The sequence below is a fragment of the Camelus ferus genome, chromosome 1 (assembly GCF_009834535.1).
Source record: "Camelus ferus isolate YT-003-E chromosome 1, BCGSAC_Cfer_1.0, whole genome shotgun sequence".
Taxonomy (NCBI): Eukaryota; Metazoa; Chordata; class Mammalia; order Artiodactyla; family Camelidae; genus Camelus; species Camelus ferus.
Window position 1 is genome coordinate 63,147,743 of NC_045696.1, and position 17,340 is coordinate 63,165,082.

Sequence of the window (17,340 nt, forward strand, 5' to 3'; positions counted from 1 at the left end):
GTTTTAGTGTGACAATAATGCCAAATCCTGTGTACTGTTCAGATTGGCAGCTATTCAATGTAATAGACATTCACAGAACAGTGTAACAGACACTTGCAGATTCATAGTTCTGTGTCTCTCTCTCTCACACACACACACACACACACACACACACACACGCACGCATCTCCCAGGCACTGCAGGAGGCACTGGAGGAATGGGAGCAGACGGCGATGCCACACTTCAGGAACCTGAGTCAGACATATTTGAGGCTTGGGGTGGAACCAGCCATGCAATAAAGGCTGATTAAAAATGAATCTTGGCTGATAGCACATACCCCTTATTTTCAAGTGAGGGTTTCACTTGCGTCTCTCTTTCTTAGTTTTATGGGTTTGAGCTGACTCATCTCAGCCATGTGGTTAGTAATGGATTTATTATTATTATTATTATTATTATTATGCCTAATAGTAATAATTTCTAATAATAGTAATTTAAAAATCTGTATAGATAATCATTTTTTCAAGGACCTGTAGCCCTTCATAATTATCACAATTATCCCATTGACCATTTAAGTAAATTGTCACCGCTTGTAGCTGCTGCCTTTTTGCTTGCTGAAGTCAGCTGTTCCTTTGCCTCCAGACCAGTGGAGGGACTGCCTCCTGGCTCACTGAGCAGACAGGGGCTGGCGCCAAGCTCTGCTCTGCTCTGTGATGGTGGCAAAATCTATTCAACACTTTTTTTTTTTTAATCTTTCTTTTTATTCTGTAGCAGAAGTATTGGGAAGCCCTAAACCTGGAGCAGGTATGAACAGTCATGCTCTCTCTTTATTCCACACGGGACTTCCTGTGGCTTGATTTCAGTTCCTGTTTCTGTGAGCCCCACTTGGATGGCTGGGCCCATGCCAGATTCCTTTAGGAGAAAAAAAAATGTGAAAATGAAAGGAGAGTCTGAGGGTCAGGGTATTTTCTGGGCTCTCTCAGTTGAGAGTTCTTTCTGTTTGGTCCAATCCATCATGTAGGGACTCAGAGAAGATGTGTAATCCAGGGGAAAAACGTGGCTTGGAACAAAAGTCTCTGAAGAAGCAGAAGAAAGGCAGGTTGCTAATGGTAGTGGTGCCGGGAGTGCCCTCGGCAGTTGAGATCAACACTCCCCCGCGTCGTCATTGTGAGACCTTGGCAGCTGCTGCTCCCTCCATGCTATCCTCGCCTCCACGTGATGAATGAGCACGCTTCACAACAGCCACCTGTGCCTGTCATCTCCAGGACTTTTTTCTACTAAGGGAGTAGATTATCTTTTGCTCAAATTCTCTGAATGCCTGGATTCCAGCAGTGTTTTTATTACTTAAAATGACATTTTAAAACACATTATTCTGGGAGTTCAGAAGGAAGAGACAAAATGTTTTCAAAGGCTTAACCCACTTCCAGGAGTGCACCTGATCAAAGTAGCGGGCTGTTGCTGTTTGCCCGGAGCTGAATTGGTCAGGAGTAGCAAGAATAACTCTTAAGAAGCCATTTTAGGAGCTGAAGCAGTGGTTATGAAATATCAGCTAAGAGTCACCCTAGGAGCTTGTTCAAATGCCAAGCCTTAGGTCCCAACCCATGCATAGGGTCTAGGGTGGGTCCCCGGCATCAACCTTTTTAATGAGGGCCCTCTGGTGAGGTTGGTCGAGAACCGAGAGATCTAGAATGGAGGTCTCAGCTTGAAAACAGAATTCATCCAAAAGTACACTGTCCATGCTCAGAGGACAGAACAGGTCCCCACTCCCACCCTTGGGCATCTGGGCCACAGAGAATGAGGGGCCAGGGAGCTCTTTCACTTGGGAGATCTGATAACGTCCAGAAGGAATCTGCTTAGAGGTGTGTCCCCCCAAGCCTGCAACCACAAACATATGAGAAGTTGGCACTGGGAGTGCCTGGCACAGCCCCAGACAGGTACGTGGGGCTAAGCTGCACCAACCAAATCAGCTTAGTCCCTGGCCTGCAGGGTTACTGGGTCTTTTAAATGTGATGCTTTTCTTGACGACCAAGTAGTAGAACTTAATTCGGTTATTATCAGTAAATCACTAATCAAATTGCGCTTGTTCAAAATAAAACTACAATGTGTGTTTTAAAACTGGCAGCATGTGGGCATTATCTGTTAGTGGCCCAGGGAGCCTCTAAGACCTTGTCCTGGCCCTCTAAGGACTAGACTCTTTGATTCCACTCAGGTTTCAGTGGCTGGTAGAGCATTTTTCTTTGGGTCCATGTCCATGCCTGGCCCTATTTTCTTGCCCAAATAGACTGGCCTGGGCTGACACATCCTTCATGTCCTTTGCTTGTTTCCTGGGCCTTTTGTTACTATCAAATGCAACCTTATGACTCAGAATCATCAGTCATAGAAACTCAGAAATAAGAGATCGTGTTATCTAGTTGCCAATTCAGCCTCCCAATGTACACATGGAGGAATCAAGATCAAAAGAAAAGCAAGCCAGCTAGTGGCAGAAGGAGGGCTTAAGCCTGACGCCCCATTTGCCCCTGTGGCTGGAATCACTAAGGATTCCCTTGCTTTTGGCCCACATGCAAAGTCCTCTCTCATCTGTTAAGAACAACAGGAGGACTTTGCAAACAGCCAATCAATGCTTGTGTGCCCACCTGCCCACTCCTACCCCTGCAAATTTCAATTTCCCATACTTGTCTGACTCAGAGTGATGAAATATTCACTAGCAGTGACAACTCTGAATTAAGTTTTAAGTGTTTGTTTTTGACAAGTCTGCTAACCTCAGAAGGAAACACCGTGTGGGGGCAAGGGCAGACCAGTGCCCTGCCCTACGTGAGAGGACAAGGCAGTACCCAGAGACAGGGCATGGCTGTGTGTCGCTTAGCTGCAAACCAGTGGTACAGACAGTACAAAGAGAGAAGTGGGTGAGAGCTCAGTGGGGGAAGCAATCCTCTTCTTGGAAGAGGAGGAACTTACCTGAGCCCTGAAGAATGGTTTGAGTTTGCCTGGTCTTTTCCAGGAACGAGTTAGGCATGGAGGTAGGAGTTCTCAGGATAATGGGAATATGACTCAGTCTCACTAGAGAAGGACTTGGTGAAAACAAGGGGAAAAAAGAGTGGGAGGGGAAGTAGGTCTGGTCTGTTCAGGGTGGCTGTCCATTAATTCCTTGATTTAAGTTTTACTTGTCCTGTTAGGTCCTAGAAACACAGGCCTGGTTAACCTATCTTTATCTGTTTGTTCATCTGGGCCTGGGCCGTGAGAACCAGGATTGGAGCTCTTGTTGGGGGAATCATAAGAGATGAAAAGGGTCTATTCCATCAAGGTACCTCTTGTATCTTTTCTCCACAGTGGGACCCTGAAGATGTAAACCTTGAAAGGAACAAAGATAACATGCAGATGCTCAGATCCCAGGTGCACAAGTGGTCTGTGAAGCCAGTGGACTTGACCTCTGATGAGTAACACTTTCTGGAGACAGCTCAACAGCTCCGAGCTGTCAAGCATTTGTCAGGATCTGAGCAGGGATCAACCTGCAGTGACACCCATGACTGGAATTTAAGCTTCTGCCGAGGCTGCCCATGAAAATGAGGAACAAGGAGCTGTCACAGAGCTTGGCTGGTCGGCACCATGGCTCAGAATGGAGCTAAGACTTGGGGTCCTCTGGACAGGCCCCAAGTTTGTTCTGAAGATTAGAAGTTCACAAACCACTCTTGCTTTGAGATACAATCTAAAGGACTTTGGACCTTCTTTTCCCTTTCCCTTTAGATTCGCCTGTACTCTGACTATCTGCTAGGTGCCAGGAACGAGTTCATCAAACAAACAGCTGATATGTTTGGATCTCCATAAAGCTCTATTCTGCCAGAACTGACTAAGCCTAGGAGAGGACTGGGCCAATGGTCTGGGGGTCTGGGATGCGATCACAGGTACTGATGGGAACTGACTCCTGCCCTCCAGTCACCCACTTGAGTTTTCTGCTGGAAGTTAGGAGAGGACTGTTTGATGAACCAGGTGTTTGCAAGATCATTGGTATTGCAAGGGCAAGCAAAGCAAATTGCTCTAGGTACCAGGACTTGCTCCAACCTGGCAAGGTGTGTGCTGGGGCAGGGTTTGCAGGTGAAGGGGACTATCTGCTTCAGGAGGTACCTGAAAGCACACAAAGGGTAAGAGGCATGATGGGAGGTGTTCAATTTAAGCACTGAAATCCCATTTCAGGATTTTTTTGGAGCGAGGGTGGGGGGAACACCTGAATGAATAAATCCTGATTGAGTGAACTAAAGTATCTCACCATGGAGCACAGAGATATGTCTGAATCCCAGCACAGCCACAGAAGCCTGCCATGAGAGGATCTGGGGGAAATGTCAAGAAACACAGTCCTGTTCCTGGCTGTCCCCTAGCAGCCTGTGTGACTCAGCTGCAGCTGCCCAATTGCTCCTAAGGGGTAGTTCAAGTTGCAGCAGCATGAAAGGGGTGCCTCACGGAAGCAGGTTGGTTTCACAGGTCTCTGCAGGGATTCCAATCCCCAGTGTGACCTCTGAACTAGAAGTGAACTTAAAGCCACCCTATTTACCCAACTGCTTTGGACCGTGCTTGTCTTGTAATAGAGTTTGCTAAAGTCAGTTTTGCTCTGTGATCTTAATCACCAAAGCTGTACTTTGAGGGAAGATGAAACTTTGAATTGAGGTGCAGGGGTTGGGAGAGTGTTCTGGCAGAGGAAACCACACAGGATTAGAAGCAGGGAAGAGAGGAATCTAGCCAAGGAAAGAGGAATCTGATGTGACCAGAATGGGTGTAGGGAGTGGGTGAAGGGGCTGAAAAGGAACCTGGGAGCTGGTACTTAATTCTGTGGGTGACTGGTAGCTATTGCAAGATCCCAGAGTAGGAAAATGGCATGCCTTAGAGAGACCACAGCTGACTGGTGAGTTTTACATCCCTATGGCCACAACTTTTCAGGAAGCAGAAATGTAGTCAAGGATACAGTACAGACTTGGGGAACGTGTTTCATCTGATTGGTAACAGCAGGGCAGGAAGAGGGCTCATCTTGGGAAACGCAGAAGGCGTGGTAGTAGGATGACATCCCTGGAGTTCGCCTTTAGCACATTCCCCTCTCTCCCAAGGGGAGGCTGGCTCATGCTCTGTGGGGCACCCGAAACTGGTTGGCTCCTGATAGAAATGGCCATTCACTCAAGAACATCAAATGATCTTGCTGACTTTGAGCAGCACAAACTACTTGAGCTCCAGATGTTGACCATTTCTCTGGACCCCATCGTCCCAGCCTCTTCCTTCACAAACTAGTATTTAGTGTTGTCCAAGCTTGTCTCAAAATTGAATCCCAAGTCTCTTCATCCAGAGTGAACCTTTAAACTGAGCAATTTTGGAAGCAAAGTGTGGCCTCATTGTTCAATGGGAATCTGCCTGTTATGCAAAGCTCTGGAACTCTGGGGCCTTCATGAAGAGGTGCCAATCAAAATGCCTTTCTCCTAGCAGGCATCCTTCTAGCTGCCTTGGGCCTCCATTGCAGCTTCATCCCTCACTGTTAGTCTGACTAGGAGGATAATGGGAGTTACTTGTCCTGAAGACTCACTGAACAGTGCAAGACGCTGCCTACACTGGGGAGAAGCTGGGGAACAAATTGTGTGATCATCTGCCCAATCACCTGGAGATGAAAGATGGTGTAACAGTTGCACCTACTGTCTGCATGGCTTGGAGCTTGTTACCCAACCTTTGCGAACTCATGGGTAAACTGAGAATAACACCTACTTAGAAAGCTCGTTGTGAAGATTAAGTAAATGAACATATATGAATGCAAAACACTATGTGACTCAAAGTAGACATTAAAGAGGGATTAGTTTCCTTCCTCCCTACAATTCCTGGCTACATATGCCCTGAAAACCAGTTAGTGACCAAGAATCAGATCCACAGATGGAAGGAGCTTCAGAGGACTGAATCCCCTTGACTACAACCCCAGTAAGTGATTATCCAACCAACCAAGTAGTTTAAACTACTCCAAAAAAAAAAAAAAAAAAGAAAGAAAGAAAGAAAGAAAGAGAAAGAAAAAGAAGAAAAGGATTTCACCCATTTTAATCTCCCAAAGAAGCCTGGGTGATTTAGGGAGAGCTCTATCACTAAGATTTTCTTAAAATCCTCTGTAGATCCTGAAGAACCAATCCCTGTATCTCCCCCAGTACTTCCGTATGATGAAGAGATTTGTGAGCCAAACTCATATTGTGTTTGTTACAATGGGGTAAGAGCTCCTCCAGAGCAAGGAGAGGAACTGGGCCAAGGAGCACGGCTGGACTCCAGTTTCGAGGTCTGATTCAGTTTGATCCTTGTCAAGTCATTTCCCTTTCTCATCACATTTTCCTCATCTGTAAAATGAAAGGACTGGTTTCTTTTCTTTTTTTCCTTTTATGAATGTGTCAGTGAATTTTTATTTCCTACATAAGACTGGCATCTTCATAAACTCTCAAGAAAGAAACATTATAATATTATTTCAGATACACTTTAAACATAGGTTTCATTGTATAATATATACTTCTCTCTCTTTGGATTTTATTATCCATTTACAATAAAATTCTCCTTCTGTGAAGAACCCAGGCTTTGCTGTAATATGACAAGATCACAGCATTTGACATTTAAAATTTTTGCAGTTTCCTTCCAGTACTGAAAATCAAAAAATACGATATATGACTATTTTTTATGGTGACAGAAAAAGAATTCTGTATCAATCATTAAGAAAAAGAAGAGAGATGTCTTAGGCGTGTTTCAAGACTAATTTTGCAACATTTCCAAGATTCTCTCCACTTCTTTTTCTGTCCCTTCTTGATCATCCTCCTCTACATCTTCCAACTGTGAGGGTTCTACTCTCTTCCACTTTTGTTTTTTTTCTGACGTTCAAGTCAATACTTTGGCAGAGAAGGCTCTGCCTTGAAGAACAAGAGATTTGGTGCCATGGTGACTAAAATCTCTTAAAGATGTTTACCAGTCCTGTCCGGTATTATTCCAAAAGTTATCATCAGGTGAGAGGGACAATCTTAGACAAGACAGAACTTCAAGGAATGGTGCTAAATCAAGTGACTTAGAGCACATCTGATTTGCTTTTACTTTACCTAACTCTGAAAGCCAAACGAGGCGCTGGGCATCCAGGACCGCTTCTTTTGGACCGGACACTTCATTCAACAGCGTATTAACTTCAAGTGTCTCAGTTAATCTGGAGAACTCAGCATACCCACCCAATTCCATTATAAAATTCCCACTCGCTGTTGGTATCGGTGGCAGAGGGCAGCGCTCTCCTCTTCCTGGTCCTCGGAGTCTTCAGCTCTGATTGCAGCAGGGCTTAGTCCCTGTCGGGGGTCAGGGGCGCTCCCCCAGTCCTCACCCTCCACTGGGCTCCTCACGACCGTCCTGGTGGGGCAGTAAGTGGTCTCCTCAAGCTGCAGCGGGGAAGGAGGCCTCTGTTCGCACTGGCAGAATTGAATCCCGGCTCCTACTGGCTATCTCTCCGGGGGAAAAGCCGCCAAACCGCAGCAGCTTGCCATTCACTAAAACCATTGCCTGGGGACTTCCGGGAAGGGAGGAAATGCGCGGCTTGGTGCGTTCGCACTGCGCAGCCTCCGACTCCGCGAGTCCCGCGCCGCCGCCGCCGCCGCCGCCGCCGCCGCCGCCGCCGCCGCCGCCGCCGCCGCCGCCGCCGCCGCCGCCGCCGCCGCCGCCGCCGCCGCGCGCGCGCGGGTCCCGGCCCCGCCGCCCCGCCGCCTTCGCGCCCAGGCCTCGAGGGAACTGCCGAGGGCGGCTCCTAGTATGCGTTTGACACCAATGGTTTTTTAAGGTGATAATTATAAGATTATTTTACCGTTCCTGTTGTATTTGAGTTCGTTCAGCATCCTTTGTGGTGTACTGTAAAGCATTCTCTTCTTTGTTTTAAAACTTATTTAAAATGTTTTTTTTAAATATAGTGCAGTTACACTTTTTTTTTTAAAGTGAACAGATTGTAACAAGGTTTATGAAGGAAAGCAGCAGTGTCCTGCTTTCACGCATTTTTTTTTTTTTTGAGGCCACCGGCTTTAACTGTTTTTGTTTGTTCTAGGAATTTTCTCCTTTAGGTTTGATTTCAAATATGCTTTCCAGCTGTACTTTTCAAAGATTATACTTTTTTTTTCCTTAGCTAGATTATCTGCAACTTGCATTAAGTAGACTAATGAGACAGCACAGCTAGGACTGGGCAACTGGTGTATTAAGAACTGTTTGTGAAAACTGTATTTGCATCCTTCGAGTTGCTATGGAATCCGTGCCAGGGCACCTTCGAACGCCGCTGTTCCTGAGCTAGCTTTCAACTTCTGAGTCCAGCCCCCGCCAGCTGATGTCTGCTTTCAGGGTAATTGGAGAGGCCCACTCCCCTGGTCTGAACTTGACCTTGACTTTCATCAGGGTGTCCTAGTACTTGGAGCGTCTCCAGTGCAAGTCTGTGGGATTTTCTAAACCGGCAGCTGGAACAAGGGGTCTCCTCCAGTGCAGCCATTGCAGTCTTTCCCAAAGCAGCCTGATCACGTATGAAAAGAGCTATCCCATAGGGCTTTCCTTCTAACCAGCAATGCACTTTGGAATAAGTATGTCCTAAAGCTCTGTGGGTGATATCTATTCAAATAGATCTGGGCAGGGCCTGGGAATCTTTAACAAGCTCAGTTGATTTCTGAGAACACTGCGCTAAGGAAATTACTTTTAAAGCTGATCTATTTGTATGAGATGTTCTCATAAAACTATTTACAGTAGCACACACAAACACACACAACATGATAAGGACCCAAAACTCTACTTGTTGGGAAAGATTAAACATTATACTTTTATGAAGAAATACTATTTTGCCATTAAACCTAAAAGATCATAGACCCAGAGACTGAAGAACAGAATGGAATTACCTGGAAATTATCTAGTTGGTGCCTGAATGGCTTGCTTATTCTCACAACATGAATTGCCAGTTCTAATTTTGTAAGAAAAATCTGCGAGAGACAATGTTAAGTAACAAAAGTAGAATACAAGAGAGTGTGTGCCACTGTTAGGAATTGTATTTAAAACATTGTTTACTAATATCAGATGAGTCTTAAAAGTCATGATGAGATTTCCTGTGTAGTAAAGGGATTATGTTGGTTCTTGTAGTAGTGGTTTCTTGACTGTGGAAGCAGTTAAATACATTCCCCAATTTAAAAAGATCTCCCCCTGAATTCCCTTTCCTTACAGGTTTGCAGTATAAATCTCTGGTTCCAAGAGAAACCCCTTGGCTCAAGCGGCTGTAGTTCCAGTTCATTGCCAGTCACATTCCCCAAGACCAAAGAAAGGTAAAGGGAGACCAAATAGCAACGACTCCCAAACCAGGGGAAATAGGCAGGACCGAGCCCCTGAGAAGACATGACATCCAAGTTGCTATTTAAAAGCAAGGCAGGAAAATTAAAAGGAAAGAATTTTTTTTAAAGAGTTCTTAGTATGAGTAAGAAAAAAGGCATATATATATAAGTAACTCTGTCAGGGATATATTTATCAATATTATGCTTTTTAATAGTTTTTGGTGCTTTATAAACTTTTTCAATTGATATATCTATTATATAATCAGACAAAATAAGCTTAAGAAATTTTATAAAGAAAAGATTATAAATACATACATGTTTCCCTCAAATAACATTCACATAAACATTAGAAAGGGGAAGTTTGTAACTATACTGTGTATTGTGCATGGATTTTTCATCTTGCTCTCTGTGTGTATGTAGAAATTATATTTCCTTTATACTTTTCAGTATTTTATACCTTGTCTGTAATGAGTATTTCTTTCTTAGGTAAAAACAAAGTGACCCACCATAATAATAATTGATCAGCAAGGACCTCAGTAGTTGCTAAAAGCATGTGAAAGATTATTGGGAATAAGATATTAACAGAGCGTCAAAATACCAATGACAAAAATTGAATTAACAAGCTAGGAAGAAAAAAAAAGGGAAATTTTTGGAGCCAGTCTGAGGACTATAATCCAGGAAACAGACTCTCAGAAAGTTCTGAGAATGTTCTACCTGTTAGAAGTCAAAGGCACAGTCATATACATTTTCAAGACAAATGATCGTACATCAGAATGACATACTGATATTTTACGTAAAGGTCACCAAGGTTACACAGTCCAGGTAAGCACGTACAAAGCAAGCCGCAAGTCACCATGACCCCGACAGCGTTGCGGAAGAATGCTGTTCTTTGAAAAAGTTACATTACTAGCGTCAGAAGAAAGAGGAAAAAAAAAGATCTTTACAGTTGAGCAGGCACTCCCATCTTTGAGAGGTTCTGGTTAATGTGTAATGCAGATGCACACAGGGAGGGAAGGAGAGGCCCAAATGGACACAGAGAGAGAATTTTATGTTTAAATTTTCTTATCCTGCCTTAAAATACAAATTTTATTTCATCACACCCACAAATCACTTTGTTGATTACAAATGGAAATGGATGTCTTTACAATGGTGAACTCTGGATGTCACCATGAGGGGAGTACGAGGCTATCACCTTGGCCAAGTCATCAAAGTCTTGTGACGGGACAAACTGACATCGTGTGCCTCCTGTTGTGATATCCTGATCAGGATATGACATCATCTGTGAAATACTCTTGCTGGATATTTTAGTTGGGAATCTATTTTTGAGGAAATAATCAGACAAATCCAAATTGTGGGACATTCTGTAGAACAACTACCTTGGATTTTTTTAAAATGTCAATGTTGTGAAAAAGAAAAAACTAAAGGACTGGAGAACTGTACTGGTAAGAACGGCCTAAAGGGAGGTGAGGGAAGCTATCTGGGATTATTGGGACAATTGAGGATGTTAGAATATGTACAGTGTATTAGCTAACATTATCATTTCATTTTCTTGAGAGTGATAATAGTATTATGTTTGTATAGGAGAACACCCTATTCTTAGGGTATATACGCCAACTATTTAGGAGAGAATCATCATGATTTGGCAACTTTAAAATGATCGGACAGGGAAAAACAGTTTATATTTTTCAGGTATATACGTATATGGAGAGAAAGAAATAAAACAAATGTGACGAGATGGGAACAACAGATGAATCCAGGTGAAGAATATAAGCATATTCATTATATTATTCTTGCAACTTTTCTGTAGGTTTGACGTTTTTCAGAGGAAAAGTTGAGAGAGAAAGTACAGGAGTGAAGACTCACAGTCAGCTTTACCAAGAGGTGGGTCTCCATCACCCTTGCCTGGAGAGGACCCTGAAATCCGGGGGCTTTGTGAAAGGAAACAGCTGGATTGCTAGGGACTGTTTTTCAAGCCGCTTCCCTGAGCAGCTGGCTTGTGAGCCGGCTAATTGTGGGCCGATGTCAGGCCACAAAGGGTGGACAGATTCCAGGTTGTCTGGTACTGAGAGAAAAATAGGCCCTCTATCTTAGACAGCCCTGATAAGGCGCCTCCATGGATATGAGTAATGGTCAGACCCAGGGGATGAACCGTGGCTGAGAAAGCTGGACAATGGAGAGCCGGGAGCACCGTGACAAGGAAATTCTTCCCCTGAATTGCCTTTTCCTATTGAGATAAGATAGTCCTCAATAAAGCGCCAGGCTCAGAAGTGCTGCCACCAGTCCCAGTGGGAGCGGCCGGCACTCAGCCCTGAGCTGCAGCACGTGAGTGCCTGGTGCTGTCAGCACCTGGGTGGTGTCTCAAGGACTTAGTCTGCCCTGTCGCATAAGGGGCAAGGTCAGTGAACTCAGGCCCAGATGACCTGGTAGCCGGTCCTGATCCCACCACTCAGCAGCTCTGAGACTGATCCTGTTATTCTCGTTCACAAAACAGATGTTTAGTTCCCTCCTACCTGACTTACTGATGGGCTGCGAAAACTGAAAACATCCCACGAAAGGGTTCTTCAACTCCCAAAGGCCATCGAGATTTCAGTTTTTATCATTACTTCCTAGGCAAGAAGAAATTCATTTTGTAGCTTTCCCTCTTTCCAGGCCCAACTCAACCTGGATGTCTTTGAGGCCCTGAGTACATTTCTGTTACGAGGTTGTATGAGTAAAACCCCTCAACCTTCTGAGGAGATAGGATGGAGATGTTTTGAGATGCTCCACTTTCTCCTGAACAGCCAGAGGGTGGCTGAGGATGTTCCCCCTTTGATATATCCTAGCCGGAAAATAGATCCCCGCAAGCAAGCGGTGACTTACCCACGCTGTCCCGAGTCAGTGAGTCAGTGCTCCGGCTGAGTGAGCTGCCAGAGTGCTGCGAGGAAGGGGAATCAGGGCCTTGACTCAGTCCGGGATGTCTGTCTTGGCGTCTCAGGGGTGGTAGAGCAGAGCCGACAGAGTGGAAAGGGAGCAGTGCCTTTGGCTGGTCTTCAGAAGGAGAGGATTGAGCTAGTGGGTATGTGCTACAGAGCAGGAGTGTAACTCCGTGCAAGGGAGAACTTTCCTTTGGCCCTGTCCCAGCTGCAGTGATTGCAGGGGGTTCCCTGGTACTAAAGTTATTCCACACAGCTCCATCACCCCTCCCCTAAGCTGTTTTGGGGAAGACATACCATTGACCACAGTTGGATCAGATGATGTTCCAGGGCTCTTCCAGCCTTAAGAATCTGAGCTCCTTTTGTCTAGCAGTGACTCTAGATTAACCCATCTGCTTCCTAGTCATGTGACCTTGGACATGTTTATTTGCTTTTTGATCCTTAGTTTCCTCAGATGTAAAATTAGATTATTAACACCTACCCTACTTATCTCACAGGGGTGTTACAAGCATGAGCACAGATAAGAAATGATGCCTGGAGAAACTGAAACATTCTCCCCTGTCTCTCAGTCCTCTGCCCACAGTTCCTGGGTGACCAGGTGAGTGCCTGGATCCCATGGGTCAGAGCAAAGGTCACAAGTTCTCAAGGGGTCAGCACTAAATCAGATTTCACTGGCCATCCTCTGTCCCTAGTTTGCCCTTTGCCCTTTCTGGCTTCTTCATCTGTCTTTACACGCCTGTCTTCCTTTGCCTTATGCTCATTCTACTAGCGCTTACTGAGAGTTACTATGTCCCTGACACTCTGCTGGGCCAGAGAGCTTGGAAATAACACTGGTCCTGCCAGCGTTTCTTGCTTGGTGGGAGGAGAACACAAGGGAGGGAAAAGGTTGGCTGTGCTCTGGGGGAGGTTGGTGCTGGGGCTCACAGGGTGCAGGCCTTTGGGGACAGGGAGGCTGGGGAGGGCAGGTTGGACAGGGGAAGTCTTCACCAAGAATAAGAGGTTTGAGCCTGACTTTAAGCAGATAATTTTCCAAGTAAAGAAAGCAAGGGGGCGGCTTAAACAAAGAGCTCGTGGATGTGAGTCCTGGGCCATGTGTTCTTGGCTTCTCTGTCCCCGTGCTGAACCAGCTCCTTCCCTCTGGTTGGCTCCCACAGGCAGCTTCCTTCTAAGCAGAAGGATTTGGAAACTGGGAATAGTTCCTGGAAACACTGCTGCCTCGTGGTTGGGGGCTGTGAAATATTACTACGAATAAAGGCAGTAATTCTCAGTGCTGTGTGCCAGGATCAACTGGGGTTAGTTTAGGGTTTTGTTTTAAATTCACATTTCCGGGCCCCATCCTTCATGTCCTTTCATTCAGTAAATCTGGGATGGGACCCCTGAAGTTGGTGTGGTTGGCTTTCACAAAATTGAAAGTAGAAATATCGTCCCATCTTTGTTTTTCTAGTTCCTCACTAAAGATTGCACTTGCTTTATTGCCGGAAGCTCAGTATCCCCCAGTCAAGAGTCCCACCTAGCTTCAATTTTCTGGGAACCCTAAAAGCTTGGAAGTTCCAAAAAGGGAAGGAGCTGTGGTAGGATTAGGTGGGATGAGTCCGGCCTCTGTTTCCAGAGGGGAGAGGGTGGATGGTGAGCAGTCCACTGCTTATCTTCCTGGCGTCTCACTTTCCTCATCTGTGAAATGGGAATAAAAACAGTTCCCACCTCATCAGATAGTAGTGAAGGCTAAAAGAACACAGAGAACACATGAGCACGTAGTAAGCGCCCAGGAAACAATGGCTATTGTTATAGAGGCAGCAAGGCCTGCCCGGGAGTTAGGGGTGTGGGCTCTGGAGCCAGACAGCCTGGTTCACAGCCTGCCAGCTACTCTCCCTATAAGCTCTGTGCCTCAGTTTCCTTTTCTGTACAAAAGAGGTGACAATAACTCCCTCACAGCACTGTTATTAAATGAATGAATAGATGGATGCTGGGCAAACCACACCAAAGAAATACTAGCATGTATCAGGACTTCTGCTGTGACCTCTTGCTGCCTGGTAGTGTCACTGTTAGAATCTGGTCCTACCCCCTCCCCATCCTCAGCTGGTGCCCACCGGTGCACCCAGCAGCTTTTCTGGTCCAGCGCTGGCCCTGGGAGAAAGGGCCATTGCCTACCTCCTTTCCTAACCATATCCAGGGGAGACATGGTCTCCTAATACAGCAGTTCACCGACGTAGCCTCCTCCCAGGTCACCAGCTGGCCCGCGATGCTGAGTCAGACCCACTTCCAGCCCCACCATCTGGTGGAGCCAGAATCTCCTCTCCCACCTTCTTCCCAGTAGAGATCCACACTAGGGTTCAAGCTTACTTTTACTTTGGGGCCTAAAGCATCTGAGTACATCCCTTACCCCAGGGAGGCCTCTCTTTTAAAGGAAGCTACCAGGGTAAGCCATGGGGTCCCCATACCCCACTTTGTTCAGAAGGCTGTCTGTCTTCTGTTGCACTAAGCAGTTGGCCCTCATTAGAGAGTTAGCCAGGAGATTACCAGGTGCCAACACATACCCATCTGGTGGCACCACTGCTAGGGTTTCTAAAGCACTTTTTTGCTTGTTAGAGAAGAGAGGAGAAATCCCACACATCTAATCTCTGCTTGGAAAACACATTATATGTAAATTAGAAAAAAAAAAACCCACGCATTATTCTAACATGCAGCGAGTATAGAATCACTAAAGTAAGAAGACGGAGACTTGTGGTTATTAAAACTCACCTGTGCCAGTAGGAGGGAGGCTGTGGGCTTATTCCTTGGAGGCTGCCATGCCTCAGAACATTTTGATCCTACAATATCGGAGCTAAACCTGTCCCTAGAGATCAGCTGGCTCAATGAGTCCCAAACTCAGTGTGCAGCAGAATCACTGGGGTGGTCTGCCTATTATACAGATTCTCAAGTCTTGCTGATTCTGGAGGAGTGGAGAGGAATCCCAAATCCTAGTGAGATGCCACAGGAAGGGACCCTTGAGGAGGGTGCAGGCAAAGCAGGTTGCCCACACAGTGATCCCTAAGCAGGGGGTTATGAGAGGCAAAGGGCTTCTCAGGGAGGCTCAGACAGGAGGGACTTGTCATCAGTGCAGTTCTCAAAGTCAGAGCTCACATCTCTTGCCAAATAACACACCCCCTATCTGCCTATGGAGGCAAATTTCCAGTGGAAGAAAATGTATGACCCAGGTGAGAATCCCAATATCAGAACCCTCCGTGGGAGCGGAGGTGAACCCTTGGGAATGCAAGGCGGGAACACAATTGCTACTAGTGGTCAGCGAGGAAAGCCTTGGGCTCCGATGACCTCATGGCTCTTTTCTGTCGCCGGTGACTGGACACACCCTTCCCCTCTGCCCACCTCCACCCACAGGCATATCAGACAGATGACCACATGAGCACAGGGGAAAAGTGTTCCCCATCGATAACACACATTCTCACGTGCCCCTGCTGCCACCGCCTCATCTCTCAAATGCCCCGAGACATCGGGCTACGCAAGCCAGGGTGAAGTCAGCGGGAGCGCTCTCTCCCTGGAGGCTCAGGAAGTTTGGAGAAGTTGTATAAAGGCAAAAGCCTGATGGTGCCTTGAATTTTTTGTGTGAAACCTTTAGCTCTGACAGCTCAAGTCACATCTGCCCCCTGGCTCCCTGTGCCAGTTTTTGTTTTTCTGAGGAGCACTCATTGTAAGAGGTAAAAGAATATTTTACCCTATTTCCCCGGAGGGGTCAGCAAGGCAGCCTGTCCAGCCATGGAGCAGGCAATTGCTGAAACAAACTAGGCTCAGATGCTGTGGACTCCAAAGCCCACCCCTCCGAAGGCATCTCTCCCCTGCTCTCTGCATTCCAGCAGTGACCCCAGGGTGTGTCTCCTTACCCCCTGAGAATGCAGTTAGTGATAGAGAACTCAAATCAAAGGGCCAGAGCCTCCTGGTATCGCCATTCCCATCAACATGCCAGAGGATCACCCAAAAATGTCCTTTTCCCACCCTGTCAAGCTCTCAAACCTCTGACCGCTCCCCAAGCTTCCCCGGCCTCCTCCTTGGCTAAATATTTGGGAGCTGAAACAATAGCCTTACTGGAGCACTGGGGGGCAGTTACTGGAAAGTCATGTGATTATCCGAATTGCACCAATTTGTCAAAGACCATTTTCCTTTCACTCAGCACCTCCCCCATGATAAGATAGGGTCCCCAGAGCACAATAATCCTTTCCTGAGATACAATGTAGAGGCTCCTGGGAAAAGAAACAAAAGGGAGGCTAATTTTGGCTTTTCTGGGACTAAAGAAAAGCCGGCAGGCAGGCCCCATCCAGCTCAAGGAAACCAGGGTGGGCCTGGTTGCAATGCTCCGGGGTATCTGCTGGGGTCCCCGGGGGATTTGGAGAACAATGCAAGGGGGAAGGGCGATGGGAACAGAGCCCTGGCCTTGGACATGGTGGTGACCAAAGCCTTGTCCAGGCTCTGAAGAGGTCTCTAAAATGACAGCCCATGGCTTCAGACTTGAATTTTTTAAAACTGTAAACTCCTCACCACTCCTCCCCAGCTAAATTATTAAGGAAAAAGATTTGGACGCCGCAGTGGTCTTCATGCTCTCCAGGGCTCTGTGAAGCCCCTACAGTTGTAGACAAATGTTGGTAATCATCCCACTTTTTTCCGGGGCAAGAGTCCTTGGCGTTCCTCTGGTTCTCAGGGATCTGCCATCCAAAAAATGATGTGCCCCTCTAGGCAGGGGCTCCCTGCCCAGGCAGAGCTTCTGTTCTTTGTGGCAATGCTGGTCGAATTTCCATGCACATTAGAATTAGCTGGGTGTCTAGTTAAAATGTAGATTCTGATTCCTTAGGAGCCTGTGTTTCTGACGAGCTCTAGCTGGTGTGCAGAGGCTGCTGGTCCCAGGACCACAGTTTCTTTTTTTGATGGCAAGCAGTGATTCTCTCACCCAAGCCTGGATCATGGTCCCAGTCTTCTAATGGATCTCTAGTCTCCCCTTCCCTAGGGCCACGGGACCTCAATGCACATTTCTAGTCATATTCTTCCCCTCCTTAAAATCTTCTGTGTGCTCCCCCACCTCTATGTTAAATGAAGACATGTCAGAATCCATCAGCAAGGTGTCATCTTCCTATATTTTCTCTCATTGTATCACTTCT

General features: G+C 46.3%; 1 protein-coding gene across 9 annotated transcripts in view; it reads left to right on the plus strand.

Annotated features, from left to right (window-relative positions):
- Positions 1 to 17,340, plus strand: part of TMEM44 (transmembrane protein 44) — an 88,150-nt gene that overhangs the window by 24,362 nt on the left and 46,448 nt on the right. For 5 of the 9 annotated variants that reach the window (XR_004320571.1, XR_004320572.1, XR_004320570.1 and 2 more), the window contains exons 10-12: positions 9,184 to 9,281; positions 11,095 to 11,168; positions 12,697 to 12,797. Coding sequence is in view for 3 of the 9 variants with exons in the window: in XM_032481779.1 (XP_032337670.1) it covers positions 3,304 to 3,414 (111 nt within the window). In the remaining 6 variants the exon portion in view is untranslated. Of the gene's footprint in view, positions 1 to 997; positions 3,273 to 3,303; positions 4,569 to 9,183; positions 9,282 to 10,393; positions 10,730 to 11,094; positions 11,169 to 12,696; positions 12,798 to 17,340 lie in introns of those variants that run through there. The other 4 variants (XM_032481779.1, XM_032481770.1, XR_004320576.1 and 1 more) reach the window with 3 other exon arrangements.